The sequence below is a fragment of the Tenebrio molitor genome, chromosome 5, assembly GCF_963966145.1.
Source record: "Tenebrio molitor chromosome 5, icTenMoli1.1, whole genome shotgun sequence".
In the NCBI taxonomy this organism is placed as follows: domain Eukaryota; kingdom Metazoa; phylum Arthropoda; class Insecta; order Coleoptera; family Tenebrionidae; genus Tenebrio; species Tenebrio molitor.
Genome location: NC_091050.1, coordinates 1,397,130 through 1,415,561, shown reverse-complemented (window position 1 = coordinate 1,415,561; position 18,432 = coordinate 1,397,130). Strand labels below are relative to the sequence as shown.

Genomic DNA, 18,432 nt, shown 5'->3' with positions numbered 1-18,432 from the left:
CCCAACACTTTTCCGGTATTCCGGTAGAAATAAATAGCTTGCGGCGAGGACGTTCAAGTTCCTAGATACGGCCCTGTTAAGTGTAACATCTTTAAACGACTCTTGAATATTTTTCTGTTTGATCCATCAATCTCGGGTGTTTTTTGGAAGTCGAAATGAAGAATGTCGTTTATTAATTTGTTCCGTCGATGATTTTTAGAATTAATTTTTGACATTTGCATGTCGTCTGCAACCAAGTCTGCAACCGTTGCAACATTGTACAGGCGGAGCTGAAAACATCCTTCAAAATTTGACAGTTCGGTTTGTCACGACAAAAATGCCTGCAATTGCAAAACTGTTGTTTCTCCAATTAGAGCAATAAACGAGTCGAAACGATGTGATAACGATCGCCCCATCGATAAATAAAATTGGTGAGACCGTAACGGTGGTCGGTGTCGGTCGCGGGGATCGCGCTACAAAAATAACCAAGTGCCGGTCGACATCAAGGCGTTCACTGAATATTAGTGGGTGTTGCAGTGTTTTCCTAGATAATTAAATCTATTTATCCAAAAATTCTTATCTCTATGGACACAACAAGTGATAAGATGAAACATTCGCCATCCAGATAACGCCGCGAATCGCCGAGAACCCGATGGAAGAGCGCAGCTAAGGGGGCCCCGAAACCGCCACCATGGGTAACAAGAACAGCTGCTGCTCGTACTCCAGCCCCCAGACCAGCCACCGCGTGATCATCCCCATCGAGGACACGTTGAACGAAGGCGAGGTCAGCGTCAGCAACCTGCAGCACATCAGCGAGCGGGAAGCCGACGACGGCGACGCCGACCCCTCGCAAGACCCCACGGCCAAGACCATCTTCATCGAGCGTTCCAAGACCGCCATCGAGAACGGGATGATCCGGAGGAAGAGCCAACACCAGATCGCCGACCTGCGCCCCCTCAAGAAGAGCAGTTCGTGTTCCACCATCTATCTGGACGACAGCACCGTTTCCCAGCCCAACTTGAAGAACACGGTCAAGTGCGTCGCCCTCGCGATCTACTACCACATCAAGAACAGGGACCTGCAAAGGGAGATCGACATCTTCGATGAGAAGCTCCACCCGCTCACGAGGGACGGAGTCACCGACGACTACGACAAGCACAATCCGGAGCACCGACAGATATACAAGTTTGTGAGGACTTTGTTCAATGCTGCTCAACTGACTGCTGAGTGTGCCATTATTACTTTAGTGTATTTAGAACGGCTGTTGACATATGCGGAATTAGACATACAACCTTCCAACTGGAAAAGAATAGTCTTAGGTAGGTACAAATACGAGGGGGGGCCCCAAATTTTCGAACAGAAAGACGGCTGTTTATTTTGACGTTTCAGTTGACATTAGCAAGAATGCTTCATTTGTTTTCATGGCGTCATTGACGATCGTCACGAAATTGTTTATCTAGACCCACTTTATAGTGTGGACACGTTTTATTTGTTGAAGCCGCATTTGGGTCGCATGTATGCTCTCCAATGTCACAGCCTACTTTGGAATTATTTGTAATATTTATGGGACCTCATAAAGTGCGACCTCCAAAAAAAAATCAATTCAAAAACGGGAAAACAGAAGTGGGGAAATTGTTTGGACGAAAACAGTCCACACTTCTATTTTCCCAATTTTCGCCCTCTTGCAGCACTTGGCTGACGCCTCGTGCTTCAAATTTCGGCCTCATACCTGAAAAGTGATCTGACAGCGCTACTCATATGAAAATAACTATTACAGAACAATTGCTTTTTTATAATTCTGTTATCATTTTTATCTGTTTTGCTCTCGACGATCTGTCAAAACTGCCAACTATCAAATAAAAACAAATAAACAAGGGCGGGTATCAAGTTTCTTGACCTAGACGCGGGTCCGTTTGGATCGAAACTTTCCTTCAGAAATAAAACAACACCTGTCTTTCACAAGCTTCCCCTTTGGGTCCGCACCTTTTCAGACGTGCCGCTCATAAACGAAATCGTTTCATACCGACCGTGTCTTGCTTTCAGGTGCAATCCTCTTAGCTTCCAAAGTGTGGGACGACCAGGCCGTCTGGAACGTAGATTACTGCCAAATCCTGAAAGACATAACAGTAGAAGACATGAACGAGTTAGAGCGGCAATTCCTCGAACTGTTGCAGTTCAACATCAACGTCCCCTCTAGCGTGTACGCAAAGTACTACTTCGATTTGCGTACGTTGGCCGAAGCGAACGATCTGACCTTCCCCAGCGAGCCCCTGAGCAAGGACAGGGCCCAAAAACTGGAGGCTATGTCCAGGGTGATGGAGGACAAGTTCGCCGCAGAGGCGATCAAAAACGGTCTGAAGAAGTGGTCCAGTCTGGACAACATCACAAACGGGGGAACGGCGGCGAGGAGGAGCGTCGCCATTTTGTCGTGATCAAAAAATATATCATTTTTTATTTTTTATGAGATCTACCAAAGTATTTCTAGTGGAAGTTTTTATTATTTTTTCTTAGATTTTTCGTACAATTTTTTTTTTCTCAAATTCGTATTTATTATATTATGATGCTTTGCGTTTGACTTATTTATTACTGGCAACTCACTCACATTTGTATTACGTAACCTAATGGAAAAGCCTAATTGACTGTATCTACTTATTATACTATGTTGAACGTTTTAGTAATTTGTTTCCGTTGTAGTGTGTCGCCCCAGGTGGCGCTTCGATCGCGACACACTGCCTAATCGAATGCCAACATGTACATAAAACTTTTAGTGATTGAAACTTTCCATTCCAAAAATCAACGTATGTCAGGGAGAGTGTTTTCTGGAGATGAGGAGGGATTATTAAAAATTGCACAACCCTGCTTTTAATACACGTCCACTATATAAAAATAAGTGATTTTTGATAATTATGTTGGAGGACAATCCTGTAATACGATGCCTATTTTCAATTTTTATACTATACCAGGCTTTGTCTAGAAAAAGTGAAAATATATCTGTAAAAAACTGAGTTGTACGTTTTTGGTACCCGATACCCGCACGCCACTGGAAGTTTTTCAAACACAACAAAAACCCTAACCGGACGTTGCACAATTAATCCAAATTAAATAAGGAGTGCGCGAGTGAAAGTTTGCGAAGCAGATTTGTCCGAACGAGGGTATTTACCGTAAATTTGCAATTTTAAATTTCGATTTGACAGATGTCAAAGTTGGTCTCGTTTCCGGGTCCGAATTCGAGGAACCTTCGAGAATGACTCTACTGGTGCGGGAGTAATTGGCGTGGTGTGATGTTTTTATTTGTGGAGGGTCTAGATGTCCGGAACGGGAGAGTACGGGAGGAATTAAATTTTTTTTTTGAAGAAAAGTGTGGGTGCTTTGAGCTACCGAGTCCGCCTCCAAACATGGCCGTCGCGTTTTCGTAATTTTGACATCGTGACGGGTCAAGTAATTTCAAATAGTTTTATAATTTCTTGAAATAATTTGTTATAGTTTCGTTGTAATCTCACATAAATCAGGTGAGTCCAGGATCGAAGGTAAAATTCGGGTGACACCCCCTCGTAATCGCGCAATCTGCGTTTCGCCTCATTATCAGTTTTGCGGAGACAATCTAGATTAGTCATTAATTGGGCTAGTAGCGATGTAGTCTAGTTTGTTTACCGTCGACGTACAATACCGAGTTTGCCCTAACCGAATTTGTTTACCTCCCACCTTTTCTCACTGTTTTCTTTGTTTGACAATTGTTGTTTACAGTAAAAAAAATGTCAGCTGGACCTTACAACTACTCGTACATCTTCAAGTACATAATAATCGGGGACATGGGAGTGGGCAAGTCGTGCCTCTTGCACCAGTTCACCGAAAAAAAGTGTAAGTTTAGGATGTGCGAAAGAGCCACCTCCGTTGACTCTACCCGTTGCAGTCATGGCCGATTGCCCCCACACGATCGGAGTGGAATTCGGCACTCGCATCATCGAAGTCTCCGGCCAGAAGATCAAGTTGCAGATCTGGGACACGGCGGGCCAGGAGCGGTTCCGGGCCGTCACCAGGTCGTACTACCGGGGGGCCGCCGGGGCCCTCATGGTCTACGATATCACCCGTCGTTCTACTTATAACCATTTAAGTAGCTGGCTGACCGACACGAGGAACCTGACCAATCCCAGCACCGTCATTTTCCTCATCGGGAACAAGTGTGATCTGGAGGGACAGAGGGATGTCACCTATGAGGAAGCCAGCAAGTTCGCCGAGGAGAACGGTCTTATGTTCGTCGAGGCCAGCGCCAAGACGTAAGAAACTTTGTTTCGAAACAGTTGACGACGACGCCCACGTCTAATTAGTTACGCTATTAAAATTTGATTGGGAATTGTCCAACAAAACGCGAACGAAATTTTTTTAATAACCGTTGGGGACGTCGATTGAAAATTATGACTCGCGCAGAATTCGTTAAAAAGTGTTCTGTATACAAACAATGGAAAAAAATTACATACGTTACAATCTGTTGTCACTGCCGAAAATCGTACAAAGAATTAATAACGTTGAAGGACAGCATTTCATACGTTTATTGTTCGTTAGGAACTCGCTGATGTACACTCAACTCAACTTGGAATGTCATTCCGCTAAAAATACAATGGTTTGACGAACGTGATTCAACAGGTTTTGATTATGAACGTTGAGTTTTTTTAACGAAAAGTCGTAATGAAAGTAGCACTTTTTTAACGAAAAATCATAATGAAAGTGTGTAGTACTTTTTTTATCACTTTATTCCACCTCTTCGGAGATTATTGTCAAAGAGTATCTACTATGCATTTCTGTTTTTTGTTTTGTTTTGCGTAACATTGCAAAAAAATATCGTATACAACACGTTATGAAAGTCTTTTTTTTTCACTCATTTGCTTGATTAACTGGGGCTCCACCCTCGTTAATCAAACTGCAAATGCATGAAAAAAGTATGACTTTCATAACTAGTTATACAATTACTATTCTGTTTTAAAGCGAATTACAATCAATATTCGTGGCACCTGCTAAGATTTTCCAGACCAGAAACAAATAAAATATAGAATGAATTTCTGGTAAAATATTTGGCAGCTCTTCATCATCACTTTTATTTTGTATTCGCTCATTTACAAGTTTTGCTGCGGTCGTGGGTGCAATCTTCCCACTTATGAGAAAGATGCGTTAAATGTTTTTGACATGGCAGTTGCTAGTATGTAAATTTGACATGTCGCGCTTTTCACTTTTTCATCACGTTTCAATTGTGAGGCTCTATAATAAATTATTGTGTTGAACTGTTAAAGCCGTCAAATCAATGTCTACTGTTAAATGTCAAATTATTAAATCTTAGCGTCAGTTGTGAGTTCGACATCTCAGTTGTTTTGCTTGTGATTTTCTTCAGTGTTTCTCAAAAGTGTAGTTTGAGTGATCCCCGCAGAGCGCTAGTAAACGGGCGCTTTTTGGGGATTTTATTCATCTTAAGTTTTTCTCACAGAGAATTTTGATTATTATTTTTAGTGAAGCGTCCGTTTTCCCGCCCTCTCATCGGCGGAAATTGGCTCTTTTTCGGAAACATTTTCATTATGCATTTTTTATGAAATGATTATAATACAGCAGGTCGTGGTTTTCCATATTTTAATTACATACTTTTCATTTTTAAAAACCCGTCATTAACGGACTTGCATAACCTCTGTTTTTCAAAATGTTACACAGTGGCAAAAATCAAATATATTCTCTTGATTTATTTATGGACACTTTGTAGAAAATTTTCTGCTTTTTATAACATTTTATGCCATCGGGATCGCCGGTTTTGCAGAGATATTACGAAAGGCGTCTCGAAATAGTTAATTTTTTGGTTTTTATCATATCACGGTGTTTGCGGTGAGGGAAAAGTGTCAGGGCGTCGTACGATTTTATTGTATGACGGTGACGAGCCAATGTTTTTGTTTCAGAGGGGACAACGTGGAAGAAGCATTCCTGGAGACGGCCAAGAAAATCTACCAAAGCATCCAAGATGGCCGCTTGGACCTGAACGCAGCCGAATCGGGCGTCCAACACAAGCCTTCACAACCCGGTCGTAACAATCTCACCAACGACCAACAAGCGAATAAAGATAATTGCGCCTGCTAGTTATTTTGCCCCAATCGGGTCACACATTCAAAACATTTTAAATCTGTCAACTTGTTAGGTATAATTTTATTTTTAATAATTTTGTGAAGGTCTCACACAACACACACACCTTAGTCCAACTCCAAAGTAATTTATTACAGTTATTATTCATGGAAACAATAATTATCGAGATTATTTAGGTTAATAAAGAGAAAAAGCACATACTAAGAAGATAAGAAAATGGACGTTTATATCATGTGAATGTAGCTTTAGTATTTTTTCTTTTTTTTTTCGTTCAAGACACCGACACAATATTTTCTATTGAACTACAACAATAAGAGTAAGAGGCGAAAACATAATTGCGGGAATTAGGTCACTTAGCAGGCACGACTAATAAAAATATACGACAAAAAAAAGTGTTGTTACAATGTAGATTTAAAACAAAACAAAAAGATATGTATTTCTAAGCAGTGTTGTCAACATTATGAAAGAATGGAGTTGTCTTTAATAAAGAAAACTGTTTGATTCCGCTCCGTAGTGTGTATACAGACAGCGTAGGTCTTTTATTTTCTTTTTATAATGTAGCAAATAATTTTAATTTTTTATACTCTACTTGGGGAGAAAAGATCGAGTTATTGTGGCTTACTTGAAGATTTCTTTCAATAATTACAATTGGAAATATTCGCTTCTTCGTAATATTTAAACGATAAATGAAGATTCCAAATTGTTGCAACGTTATTTTTTAGTGATGATGTATCTTTGTATGTGATGTATTTATTATTGAATCATATATAAAAAATAATATAGATTATAAGTTGATGCATTTTTGTATTATTTTAATGTTATGTATTAATAATACATTTTTCTCTTATGTTTTATGTGATTTGTTAGATATTTTGCGTCCCAAAATAACAGATTTTGTTATCTCATTTTTTAAATACATTCTACAAGTTGGATTTTATTTGTTGACAATTCTTCACACCGCTTTTACCGTTTCGATGCACCAAAAACGAACTTGTCCCCACAAAGTTTTGCTTTTTGATACATTTTCACGAAAGATTTAAAACAACAAGAATTAGAATACACAGCCACATAACATGTATTTTGAATATTAATTACACGAACCAATTTATTGCAGTACTTTTATCTACGATCGTCAAATAATAATCGTTTTTGTAATTTGCTTCCATTTTGATTCTCTAATAGACATTAACGAACGCGACGTCATCATCTGGGATGTCCTTATAGCCATTATTTCACGGAACATTTTACGAAAATTTTTAGGTTGGCATAGCTTGATCCGTCATGCGTGTCAGTTTAAATTACAAAATGTGCAAATAATTATTTATCAGGCAACAAATTCGCGACCGTATTTTTGGCAATTTCATGTATTTCAGCGGGCGTACATGAAAGATTATCTTCCATATTCGTGTTTTGTGGCAGAAGTTGGATAAAACAAAAGGTTTTCACTTTTAAAATTAAGACATTACCAACCGCCACAAAAATTCTTACTTAAATCGAGGAAAGTAAACATTTTTGTTTAAAAACGACTTAAAAGGGGCAAATTACAAAAAATAGTATAAAAAACTCGTTTCATAAGACCTTGAAGCACTCATTCTTTAAAATAACTCGTGGCTATGCCACTCGTTTTTTAATCTTGAATTCGTGCTTCAAGACTGGTCTTATGAAACTTGTCTTTTAATATACTATTATTTAACGAGTTCGTGTGTAAATTGGTCCTTTCTTGGCATGAGTGGCCCAGTTTAGAACGCGAGTGAAACGAGGTCTGAGCCCGTTGTCGATTTTTGGAAGATCAGCCCCCGTTGTCCTTTTGGAAAGTCCGGGCCCGTTGTCGTAGCACCGGGTTCGCTCCGGGTCGGCTCCGGTTGAGTCCGGGTTGGCTTTAGGTGACTCCAGGTCGACTCCGGGTTCTATCCAGCGTCTTTTAAAAGAATTGAAAGATTTGATTCAAGAACGATCTGATACAGTCACCGCAGAAAAACGCAAATTACGTTTTAGAAGTAAAAATGAAACACAGAAAAGTATTCAAATGGTGAGCACTGAGCAAGTCAACAAAACGAAGAACCACAAAGAGGTGTCTTGAAATCGTCATCGCGGTGGCGTTAAAGTTGTAAAAATAGTACAAATACGAAAAATAAAAGTCAACGTAGTACCTACTCAAGTCAAAACATTCTAAAAATGTGTATTTATTCAACAAGTAAAATATGTAATTGTTTATTTATTTGATGCAACTTGCACAATGAACGTGGAAACGGTCCAGACAAAACTCATTATCTGAAATAAAAAAAAATGATTACGTTATAATTAGTTATACATTCACTATATTTCTACCGTCGGAATGAATGAAAATTCACAGAGAACTAGGCCTGGTTGACCTAGAAAAAAAGATTTTTGAAGATTTAGCATAAAGATTAACAACAGTTTTCTATTCTTCGGGCCCCAAACTAACCATGGAAAATTCAGTGTATTTTTGAACATCTTGTCATACTACAAAAAATATTTTAGAAAATAAAAACGATTGTTTTAGGACGCTTGAGCTCCAGTGTCCGTACTATTTTATCCTGTTATCTAAATGTTAGTATAGAAAATAATTGTGAGCTCAAGGGTCTGCATCAATGCGGAATATGGTAGATAATTACTTCATTCTTGAGAGCTTGGCCAGCCTGTACTACTAAAGCCGGTGGCGCGACAGATACCAACATACTCCCGATCGCGACAAAATAACCAAATTTGCTTGAATCCTAAAAATGACACTGAAAATCCCCAGTTGCGACGAGTTAACTTTCACTCACAACCAAGATGTTGAAGAGCATGATAATTATGGCTGCTACGCCCAAATAGAGAAACAAAATCAAATATGGAAGAAGCTTCTCGTTCAATTTCTTTTGAATCCTGAAAAACTCGAATGAATTAAACAGCCCTCCACCTGAAAAAATCTAAACATTTTTATCGCCTGGTGACGCATTATACAAATCTTCAAGTCTTCGAAAACCTTCTTTTGGTACTTTTCATCCTTCAGTTTGGCGTAATCATCCACGATTATGTCGTAGTTAAGGGACATGCGCTCGAGATGGTTGTTGATGCTGAAGATGTAGAACCTGAGGTGCATCAGAGTGTAGATGATGACGCCTGCGTTGATAAAGACCACGTAGGCCAAAACCGGAATCGTCATGTAGTAAACGAAGCAGAAGAAGTTCGCGACATTGCCAAAGCTCCTGCGGAAGAGCATCACCCCGTAGATGTTCTTGTCGCCGAAGAGCGGTACGTTGATGGTGGAAAACGTGAGCAGGACCCCCAAGACGACGATGGACCAAACGGTGACCCTCCTCGACTCCGCCAAAATCTTGTCGGTGATCTCCGGCGGAAACCGACTCCGCGACCGGAATCTGGAGATCGCCAGTTTGACGAAGAGCTTTGACAGCAGTTTCTCGGCGGAGAGCACGGACGAAACCGTCGCCAAAGACTGAAACTGGCGTGAAAACAACTGGAAGAGTACAAAAGGAACGTACCGAGCAGCTGACCAAGAAGAGGGGCCCGTATTGCAGCAACTGGTTCCCGTCAAACGTCACCAGCATGTCCACGATTTGGACAACGCTGATCGAGCTGTGGCAGATGAAGATCGTGATCAAGATGAACTTGACGAACCTGAGACGCATCACGCCGAAGGTCATCAGGTAGAGGATTTTGAGCGAGTCTTGAGGGATGACCGAGGTCGGGGTGGTTGTGGGGGTTTGGGGGTCTCCCATTTCCACATCACTCGCTCAGCTTGGGGTACGTGTTCAAAGCAGGACTGAGGTAACGTTTCTCTCCAAGGCCAATATCAACTATTACACCCCAATTATTATTCTACTAATGTTAAATGGTTAAATCGATAGGTCCTACTCTCTCAATATTTACTCTTTTGATTGTTTCTTTAAGCTATCTATTTATTATTAACCACCACTTATAATGTCTTAATTTAAGATCGATCGAACGAAAGCTTTACTCTGCAAATTACGAAATCTAAACACAAGAGAGAAATGAGAACTTAATCAATGATTCAAAAACAGAATAAATCAAGACAGTTTTCTACCAAAATAATAGCACCAGACATGAATCCGTTAACTTTGGAAATGTATTGTGGGTTGCATTTATTACTGTTATAAATAAATTATTTAAGAAGGGTTGGCAACCAACATTACACCAGTGAGAGAAAAGACCCGATGAACGGATGTTTACCTTTTGCACTCGTGCGTCTGCGAATAAACTCGTTTGAACAATTTTTCTGTGCAAAACTGCGACTCAAAAATTGTTTAATTAATAAAAACATGTTACTCTGTGATAAATCTTTATTTAAATACAATATTAAATTATCCTACACAATTTGAACCAGTACAAGAATGTTACTGGCAGCACCCTCACTGTGTCCATCTGCACTCACTTATTTAAGACATGGAAGATGAAACAGATTTTTATTTCTAAATCATGTCAACCCCTAATCAATAAAATAATTGTACAAAAATTCTTAGAACTAAACAAACTTCCACTTGCAACAAATTACTTGACATACTTTTCCATGAACTTTTTATGAAAGTCTGATCTAAGTGAGTCATTGATGAATACAGATGTCTTCTTCTCAGGCTCTGATCTTGCACAGTTTTTGAAAACAACATCATCATCCCACCTCCTCTTTACCTTGTGATCAGTCTTGGCAGCCCCTGCTGAGTAATGCGTGAGCAGGGGGTTCCCACTCAAGATGTTCTCCATCCGGATCCTCTCTTCCTCTTGTCTCTTCTCGATCTCTTTCTTAGCTTGGTCCATAGCCCTCTCCTTCTTGATTTTGTTCAGTTCCGCGAGCAGCGACTCCATGTCGTCTTCGCTGTCGCTCGAATCCGAATCCTCCTCGTCTAGTGGGTCGTCCGCGTCCAGACTGGCCGCTGGCACTTGATCCAATTTCAGTCGCTTGTGGTCGGAAGTACGCGGTCCTCGCGACCCTTTTGAGTCGCGTTCGCGTTCCTCGAGCTCTTTGCGGAAGTCGCGCGAGCGGACCTCCTCGACCGTGCCTTGTCCGTGCTCTCTGCAACCGTTTCTTTTAGGAGAAAGCGAGAGGTTGAGGTTATGTTTACCTGTATTTTAGTTTGGTGTGTCCTGGCAGATCGCGACTGGAGTATTGACGGGATATGGCGCTCAGGTCCTTCTCGTTGCGGCCTTGGCCCCCGCGGGCTGGCTCGAACGTGGGCCTTGCGGCTGTCGTCATTTTTAGATAGAATCAGAAATTAACACCACAACCAACCACAACAATCAGATCAGGGGCTGGAACCAAATTTACTTACCCTTCTTAATCTATGCTTACAGGAGAAAATCATAGAGGGCAGCATCAGTGGCAAAAATGCATTGTCACCAACTTTTTCTTGGTGTCATCACAAAAGTCACTAAACATTTTGAATGCGAATGTTCCCAACTGCTAATCCAGAAATATTATCCATTTACTAAACTCCCGCACTGTCAAAGTGCTTGCAAGTTGCCGCACTGCCGTTCTGAGACTAGTAATTTTTACTTTAACGCAAACATTTTAAACTTAAAATTTGAAGTTAAGTTTAATAAATTCGCTTTCTTTCATTCAAAGTACGTATTACTTACACGAAATGACTGAACAAGAAAAAGATATGAAACATAAAAGAATATTGTTAACGGCCAGAGAGAAGCACGGTATTGTTAATTATTGTTTGGAAAGAAAAGAATTTAACTCCATTAACATAACCAAACTTTTCTTGTTGACGTTTTTATAACTAGATTTTGTGTACACTGTACAGGCAACTGAAACTGTATGTCAAATTTGCCATTATAATTGATTTCATATAAATGTTCATCAAGTGAGCTGTGCATTTGTAAAAGCACCTTTAATTTAGTTACATTACAAAAGTCGCATTTATGAAGGTCATGTCCAATAAATCTTTACTTGGTAAAAATACAAAGACAAAAACAAATAAGAATTACTTCAATTTAATCAGTAAAAAGACGTAACATTGCTTTTGAAATCAGCAATGTTAAAATGGACAAAAACTGAAAAATTAGTCAAATCGGGTTCGCGCAGAGCAAGCAACTTTGAAAGTCAAAATCACTAGCTTTAGCTTTACTACCAACAGAAAATCAGATTTTCATGGCTTGCTTAGATGCACATTTATATGAAATTGAGTATATACACTTATTTTATTAGTGTAATTTTGTTTTCACCAACATAATTCAACAGGTGGTGGTTATTTGGGTTTGGCACGGCGTATAGGGAATAAGTATAGTCTATTTTTTAATCAAAGAACCACGACCTGTTGATTTAGGTTTGTAAATATAAAATTTTACTAAATTTAGGAAATTTAATGATATCTATTGGCTATACCAGCCAACGTCTGTCATTTTTAATGTCCTTGAAAGTACGCAAACTCGCAGCTAAAATTTGAAATGCCTCGCAAAGTAAGACATTTATTAAACTCTCAAATTAGTTGTTATTAACTTTATTAACATGCTGCGCTACTAATATCACTAATAACCTCAATTTTTATATGATGAGATTTTTCACCATATGTCAAAAGTGTACAATGTTGTCAGCTCTATTTTGGGTGTAAAGCTGGATTTATACTCGTTTTTCGTAAGCTCCGTATCTGTTTCCGTACGCGTTAACGTTCACTCATAAACGTATAATATGAACTAACTGCAGCATTTATATTCCCTTAACGACTCAACGTGAAACTTTTTTTCTACCTTACGAAATTTGACAGTTGTTCGTAAAGGAGGTTATATTATTTTTAGGAGAGAAAAAAAATCGCACAACGCATCACAAATTATTAATTGGTGTAGCAGGTATGACCTTGTGTGCTATATTAATCCTTTTACAAAGTCAAGTCGCAGGAGCCAACGACGACAAAGGCGAAAATATAAAGTAAGGCCTTTAAATAGAGCACGCAAAACTTGTACGGTGCGATCAATTAAAAAATAAATCGAGTCGGCGTGTTACCTATGGCAACCCATGCTATAGCATAGGCTCCAAAGCAAACTCGATTTATTTTTTAAATGATCGCTCGGTCTAATCCGTCATTCTCCGTTACCGTTCGCACTATAGAGATATATGATTGGTTGCGCGTACCGTCGGACTTAAACCAACTTGTACGTTACGCGAACGAAAACGTATAACGCAGAACGCTTTTATAAATGTGAATACGTACTATTGGGGACACGGAAAACTGGGCAGATGTGTCATTCAGTTGTCAAAATTTCTAAACCATACCTTAGCTACTCATAACCAAGCTTAAGTTAATTTGACAGTTTTTTTGAAAATATCAATCATAATGACGGTAAAGGTGCATTTACATTGACACTTTTCAACTTTCTTACGGAAACGTAATCACTAACGGACACGGATACGGACCTTACGAAAAACGAGTATAAATCCAGCTTAAATTGCGGTGTTGTGGTTCTTTGATTAAAAAATAAACTATATGGGCTATGTCCAATGTTAAAAAAATGTCCCGGTATAAGAATATGTATCATTATTAGCTGAATCCAGAATATGGAAAATTGATCTAAGCTTGGCTTTACAAGCATTTCATTCAGAAATATGTAAAAAAAGTACGAACCAATCTCCAGTATTTTTTCAAAAGCATTCCATTTTTAGAATAGTTGGGATTCGGGAAAAGGAATTTTTATTTGTTTTAAAGCTTGGCTTATTTGTTGAAAACCTTTTTATTAGACAACCAAATCTATCATACAAAAGAACAAAACACTATTTTCATTAGAGATAATGTATATCTTTCTTAAGAAAATCCAAATTAATGTAAATTGAAATATTTTGGAGATGAAGTTAACAAAATGTGACAATGTTAAGTGACACGAATAGCTTTTTTAACAAATGAGTTTATGCCGTCTTTCTTAGCACAGGCCTTTTTAATGCGACACTCTGTTCCATCCGCCTCTTCAATGTTCAGTTCTTTTAGAACCTCGTTGATTTCTAAATCTCTCAGGCAATGTACAGTAGCCTTTACCTTTGAACCTTGGTTCTTCTCAGTGAAATGCATCCCTATTAAAAGTCGAAGTTTAATATTATTTTTATCATCATAATGCTTTTTGTTTCTGAAGATCGTGTAGTATCCTTGGGTAAAAATTTGTGTCACGGCACCACGTGAACCATCATTGTTATTGTACTTCAATTCAATCATGATTCCTTGTCGATCTTTGTGTCCTATTATGTCCACTCTGTTCCCTTTGGTATTATAGACTTCACCGGCACATGTGTAACCAGCAGCTTGTACTATAGTTAACACTACACTTTGTATCCCTGCCTCATTACAGGGATCAAAAGATGCTGTTTCAATGATCTCCCCCAGTTCGTCAGTAAGGGATTTCAAAGCCTCCGTGAACACTGCTTTGTCTTTATTAACAACGTTCATCACTTTATTAAGTTTCTCTTGACATTTCTGATGTGCAGTAGTATTTATGCCACAATTATGTTGTAAATGATTCATCATCTTTTTAATAAATACAGATCGTAGATCATCTGGAATTCCAATAGCATCACTCCTAGCCATGTATGACAAATAACCTTGGCGCAGTAAGAAAATGCAAGCAAGGTCCCTGGAAATATTAGCTCGGGAATCTCTATTTGCAATATGTATATTCGTTAGGTTATCCAGATTCAGATCCAGATCATCTGACATGTTAGGCGAATGCGTTCTTCCTTGAAGCATATCTTCAATCATCGTCCTGGTATCATCCTTTTTAAAAATATTATTGAGACCTACAACGTAACCAGATTCTATCCAATAATTTTTTAAACTTTCATCTCCCCTCGTGTAGGTCTCCAGAAAACTGATAATTGCATATGGATTAAAGATCCCTGTTTCTCCATTTGTGGTATAGTAACCATTGTATTTGATGATTGCCTCATCGCTTAACTTTTCATCTACAGAAAATGTTTTAAAAAGCTTTTTCACTTCATCCAAATTGAATCCATAAAACTTCAAGAGCGACGTATCCGTTCCAAATACTTCTCGTTTCAAGCTACCCAGCAAGGGTGAAATGCCGGCGCCATGCAAGTCTAATATTCCTGTAATAAAAATTCCAGCGAGATTGTCTTCATTACCTTTCACAACAGTGCCAATAGCATTCATAACAATCTTAATAATGTTCTTTAGCTGATCTGTGTCAGTCACATTTTCAACTGCCTCTAAAATAATTGAATCAAATTCATCAACGAGGACGAACACTTTCCTCTTATGGAACTTGTGCAAATATTCAGACAAATTTAACAAGCCCGAATTTACTTCGGTAAGATTGAACTGCTTGTAACTGCGATTTCTCTTAGTTCTATATTGTGTACACCATTGCTTACACATATTTCTATCATCAACATCCAATTGCGAGTTTGAACTTAGGTAGGGGTGAGCTCGAAATGCCCTATGTATACTTTCCTTACAAAGATTCAGAGCATTAGTTTTGCTTGTAACGATTTCATTACACAAGAAATTGACATTGATGACCGGATACTTTCCAAAATGAGTTTTCACAAACTCACCATCTTTCATGATCTCTAAATCCAGTTTTTCTCCATTTTGCTTTTTAGTAAACAATTTGTAATTTGGTGTATCACTAACAGCGTCGCCCTCTTCCAGATCAACTTTAGTTATCTGCTCTCCTGTCTCCTTATTCACTTCTAATTCTAAGAAACGGTGGAGCATGGTCAAGTTGACACTTTTCCCGAATTTTCGCGGTGCTGTTATCATTATTTTTGGCCTACGAGTATTAACGAAAACTTCTTTTATAAACAGCGTTTTGTCCACAAACGCATCTGAATTCAAAATGTCTTCAAATTTTCCGTCAGAGGAAAGTATGAAGCCCTTCTCTGGCCCCTGTAATCACAGAAAATTTGGTAAGTGACCACCCAGAAAAGTCACATTATGACTGAAAGAAGAATATAAGGAAACTCACTTTATCACGTGTAGCAGACAGATCTTTTTCCATTTTTGATTTTTTCGGGTTTGGTTCGTTCTGAAAAAAAATTTTTTTTTAATTAATGTATCATTAATAGAAATAACATAATAATTAGTAATATGTACACACATCCGATTCAAACTTTCCACTGTTTAGCAGCTGTTACATAAAGAGAATTTAATTCACTAACAGAGCTAAAGTACTGCAAGGAAGGTAACAGAAGCAGCAATAATATAGTGTCGAAATTTTAACTGGAATAAAATTCATAACTTGGACATAAGTGATTTTTGTAAAAAATCCCGAAATAGGTCGATTTTTGTTTATCCTTGCCCACATTTTGAAGCATTTGGTCTTTGAATATCTGCTCCCGGAAGTGCGCACCCCCCTAACATTTTTTTTTTATGGAAGGGTATGCCAAGGGACACCTCGTTTGAAAGCCCACTTCGCAAAGAATACAACGCACTATTTGTTTCCTGAATACTTTCAAAGCTTACTGTTAAAAAATAAAAACCAATTTTATAAGTTGAATACTATTTTAATACAAAAACGGTTTGTTGGCAAATTGCAAATCGATAGTAACATGCGTCCCTTACATTTTGTAACATTTCCGGTGTGATTGGCCTAACTTCATGCCTAAAACCGAAGAATATTGAGGACCTTAAGCAACGTATTAGGCATGAACCATGAAATTAGGCTTTGAAAATATTCAGGAAAAAAATAGTGCATTATATTCCTTGCGAAGTGGGCTTTCAAACGAGGTGTCACTTGGCATACACTTCCATTTGAAACAAAAAGTTCGGGGTGGTTGCGCACTTCCGGCAGGAGATACGCAAAAACCATATGCGCCAAAATGTGGGCAATAAAAAAGAAAAATCGACCTGTTTCGGGCTTTTTTTCAAAAATCGCCTATGTTCAAGTTAGGAATTTTATTCCAGTTAAAGTTTCCACACTGTACAATATGTATACGTATAATAGAAGCAGTATAAGAGTGTAATTCAGTGGTGCTAAACCTAAATTTTACTCCCTTCTTACATTCCGCATGTCAGAAATGATAGAATGTTAGCATGCATAGAAAGTTGTTTTCAAATTACTGTTATTTCATCACGGCTGGTAGACGGCGTTGATGGTTCCTCATCTTTCGTGGCTGATGACATTTCCTCTTTGCGTTCTTCTTCTTTAGCCTTGTTTCTTTTTCCTTTTTTGTTGTTTCGAGGCATTATGTTTTATGCTAAAAAAAGGGTTCAAGGAGTCAGACATAAATTACATAACGTAACACTATTGCTAACAATCACTAAAGAAACTAACACAGCTAAAATAGAATTTTTTGCATGACCTGTATACAGGGTGTTTTCGAAGTTGAGCCGTTCCTTGTAACACGAGGTACTATACATTATTCTTAAGAACTTTAGCCTAAATCTTCTAAGTAAAATGTTTGTATTAACGGAGATAATTGATTGTATATTTTTATTGTTTTCTCCCTCTGCGTACTCTCTGGACGCCGCAGCTGCATTCAGATAGCGTGATAACATTGCGCAAATGTATTAGCAACATATCTGTGAGCTCATTATTTTCGTAATGATAAAGCCATTCCGGCTAATTAGATGCCAACTCTGACAGTATTTTTGATTAACGTCCATGTTCATTTTTGATTTTTTTTTGTCAATTCTAATTTCTAACAAATCAGGGCAAATTTGAGCAGGACCAAATTTCAAAAAAATTAAGTTATTGTATCTTCATTGCCGTACACATTTTACTAAGGTGATTTTGGCTATAACTCTTTAGAACAACGCATACTATGACATGTTAAAAGGAACGCGTCAACTTCGAAAAACAGCCTGTATAATGAGCAACTTTACTCCCTGATTGCATGGAGTAAAGCGGGTCTTTTTTCCTCTTGGACAAAAAACCATAGCCAATTCAATCTTTTATGATACATATTGATTTCGAATTAATTTGTTTTTCCACTCGAGATGCAGTTTGTAGCCCCAAAGGCGAAGCCCGAGGGTCCTACAAAGCACCAACGGTAACAATCATGCGGTCCCGAGGTGCATATACTATTGTTTGCACGATCCAAAAATTTTAATTGAAAAAAGCCGAAAGGTTAAAATATAGGGCATTTATTTTAAATGTTGGGTAAAGTAGTAAACTCAAAGCCCCATAAATTACCAAAGCGGCAAATTTTCATTGTATCGGTACCGTAAAGTAGTAATCCCTCTGTTCTATAAAACTGGTACCACGTCGTACTTTCACCCTCTTATCGACGAGCAAAAGAAAGAGACGTTAAAATAACCACAAGTAAAAAAAAATTAAAGCACATTTTGTGATCAGTGACCAAAAAAATGTAAAGAGATTGTTGATTTTAAATAATGTATTTGACAAATAAGATTA

The 18,432-nt window shown here is 38.4% G+C and overlaps 4 protein-coding genes across 4 annotated transcripts; 2 read left to right on the top strand and 2 right to left on the bottom strand.

The window, feature by feature from the left end:
• Nucleotides 1–6: 6 nt before the first annotated feature.
• On the top strand, nt 7–3,488 carry CycY (cyclin Y). Its single transcript, XM_069049329.1, has 2 exons — nt 7–1,298; nt 2,023–3,488. Exons 1-2 carry the CDS (start codon nt 671–673, stop codon nt 2,409–2,411), a joined length of 1,017 nt encoding a protein of 338 aa, XP_068905430.1. The 5' UTR covers nt 7–670; the 3' UTR covers nt 2,412–3,488.
• Nucleotides 3,349–7,027, top strand: Rab14 (RAS oncogene family member Rab14). The gene is made up of 4 exons (XM_069049330.1): nt 3,349–3,488; nt 3,724–3,837; nt 3,890–4,253; nt 5,910–7,027. The coding sequence occupies exons 2-4, from the start codon at nt 3,732–3,734 to the stop codon at nt 6,085–6,087; spliced, it is 648 nt and encodes a 215-aa protein (XP_068905431.1). The 5' UTR covers nt 3,349–3,488; nt 3,724–3,731; the 3' UTR covers nt 6,088–7,027.
• Nucleotides 7,028–8,269: 1,242 nt separating this feature from the next.
• On the bottom strand, nt 8,270–9,833 carry LOC138130247 (uncharacterized). The gene is made up of 5 exons (XM_069046677.1): nt 9,609–9,833; nt 8,880–9,556; nt 8,640–8,828; nt 8,419–8,574; nt 8,270–8,361 (listed from the first exon to the last, which is right to left on the bottom strand). The coding sequence occupies exons 1-2, from the start codon at nt 9,831–9,833 to the stop codon at nt 8,963–8,965; spliced, it is 819 nt and encodes a 272-aa protein (XP_068902778.1). The 3' UTR covers nt 8,270–8,361; nt 8,419–8,574; nt 8,640–8,828; nt 8,880–8,962.
• A 564-nt stretch (nt 9,834–10,397) lies between these two features.
• Nucleotides 10,398–11,393, bottom strand: c12.1 (spliceosome-associated protein CWC15). Its single transcript, XM_069048554.1, has 2 exons — nt 11,193–11,393; nt 10,398–11,143 (listed from the first exon to the last, which is right to left on the bottom strand). The coding sequence occupies exons 1-2, from the start codon at nt 11,321–11,323 to the stop codon at nt 10,624–10,626; spliced, it is 651 nt and encodes a 216-aa protein (XP_068904655.1). The 5' UTR covers nt 11,324–11,393; the 3' UTR covers nt 10,398–10,623.
• Nucleotides 11,394–18,432: the final 7,039 nt, after the last annotated feature.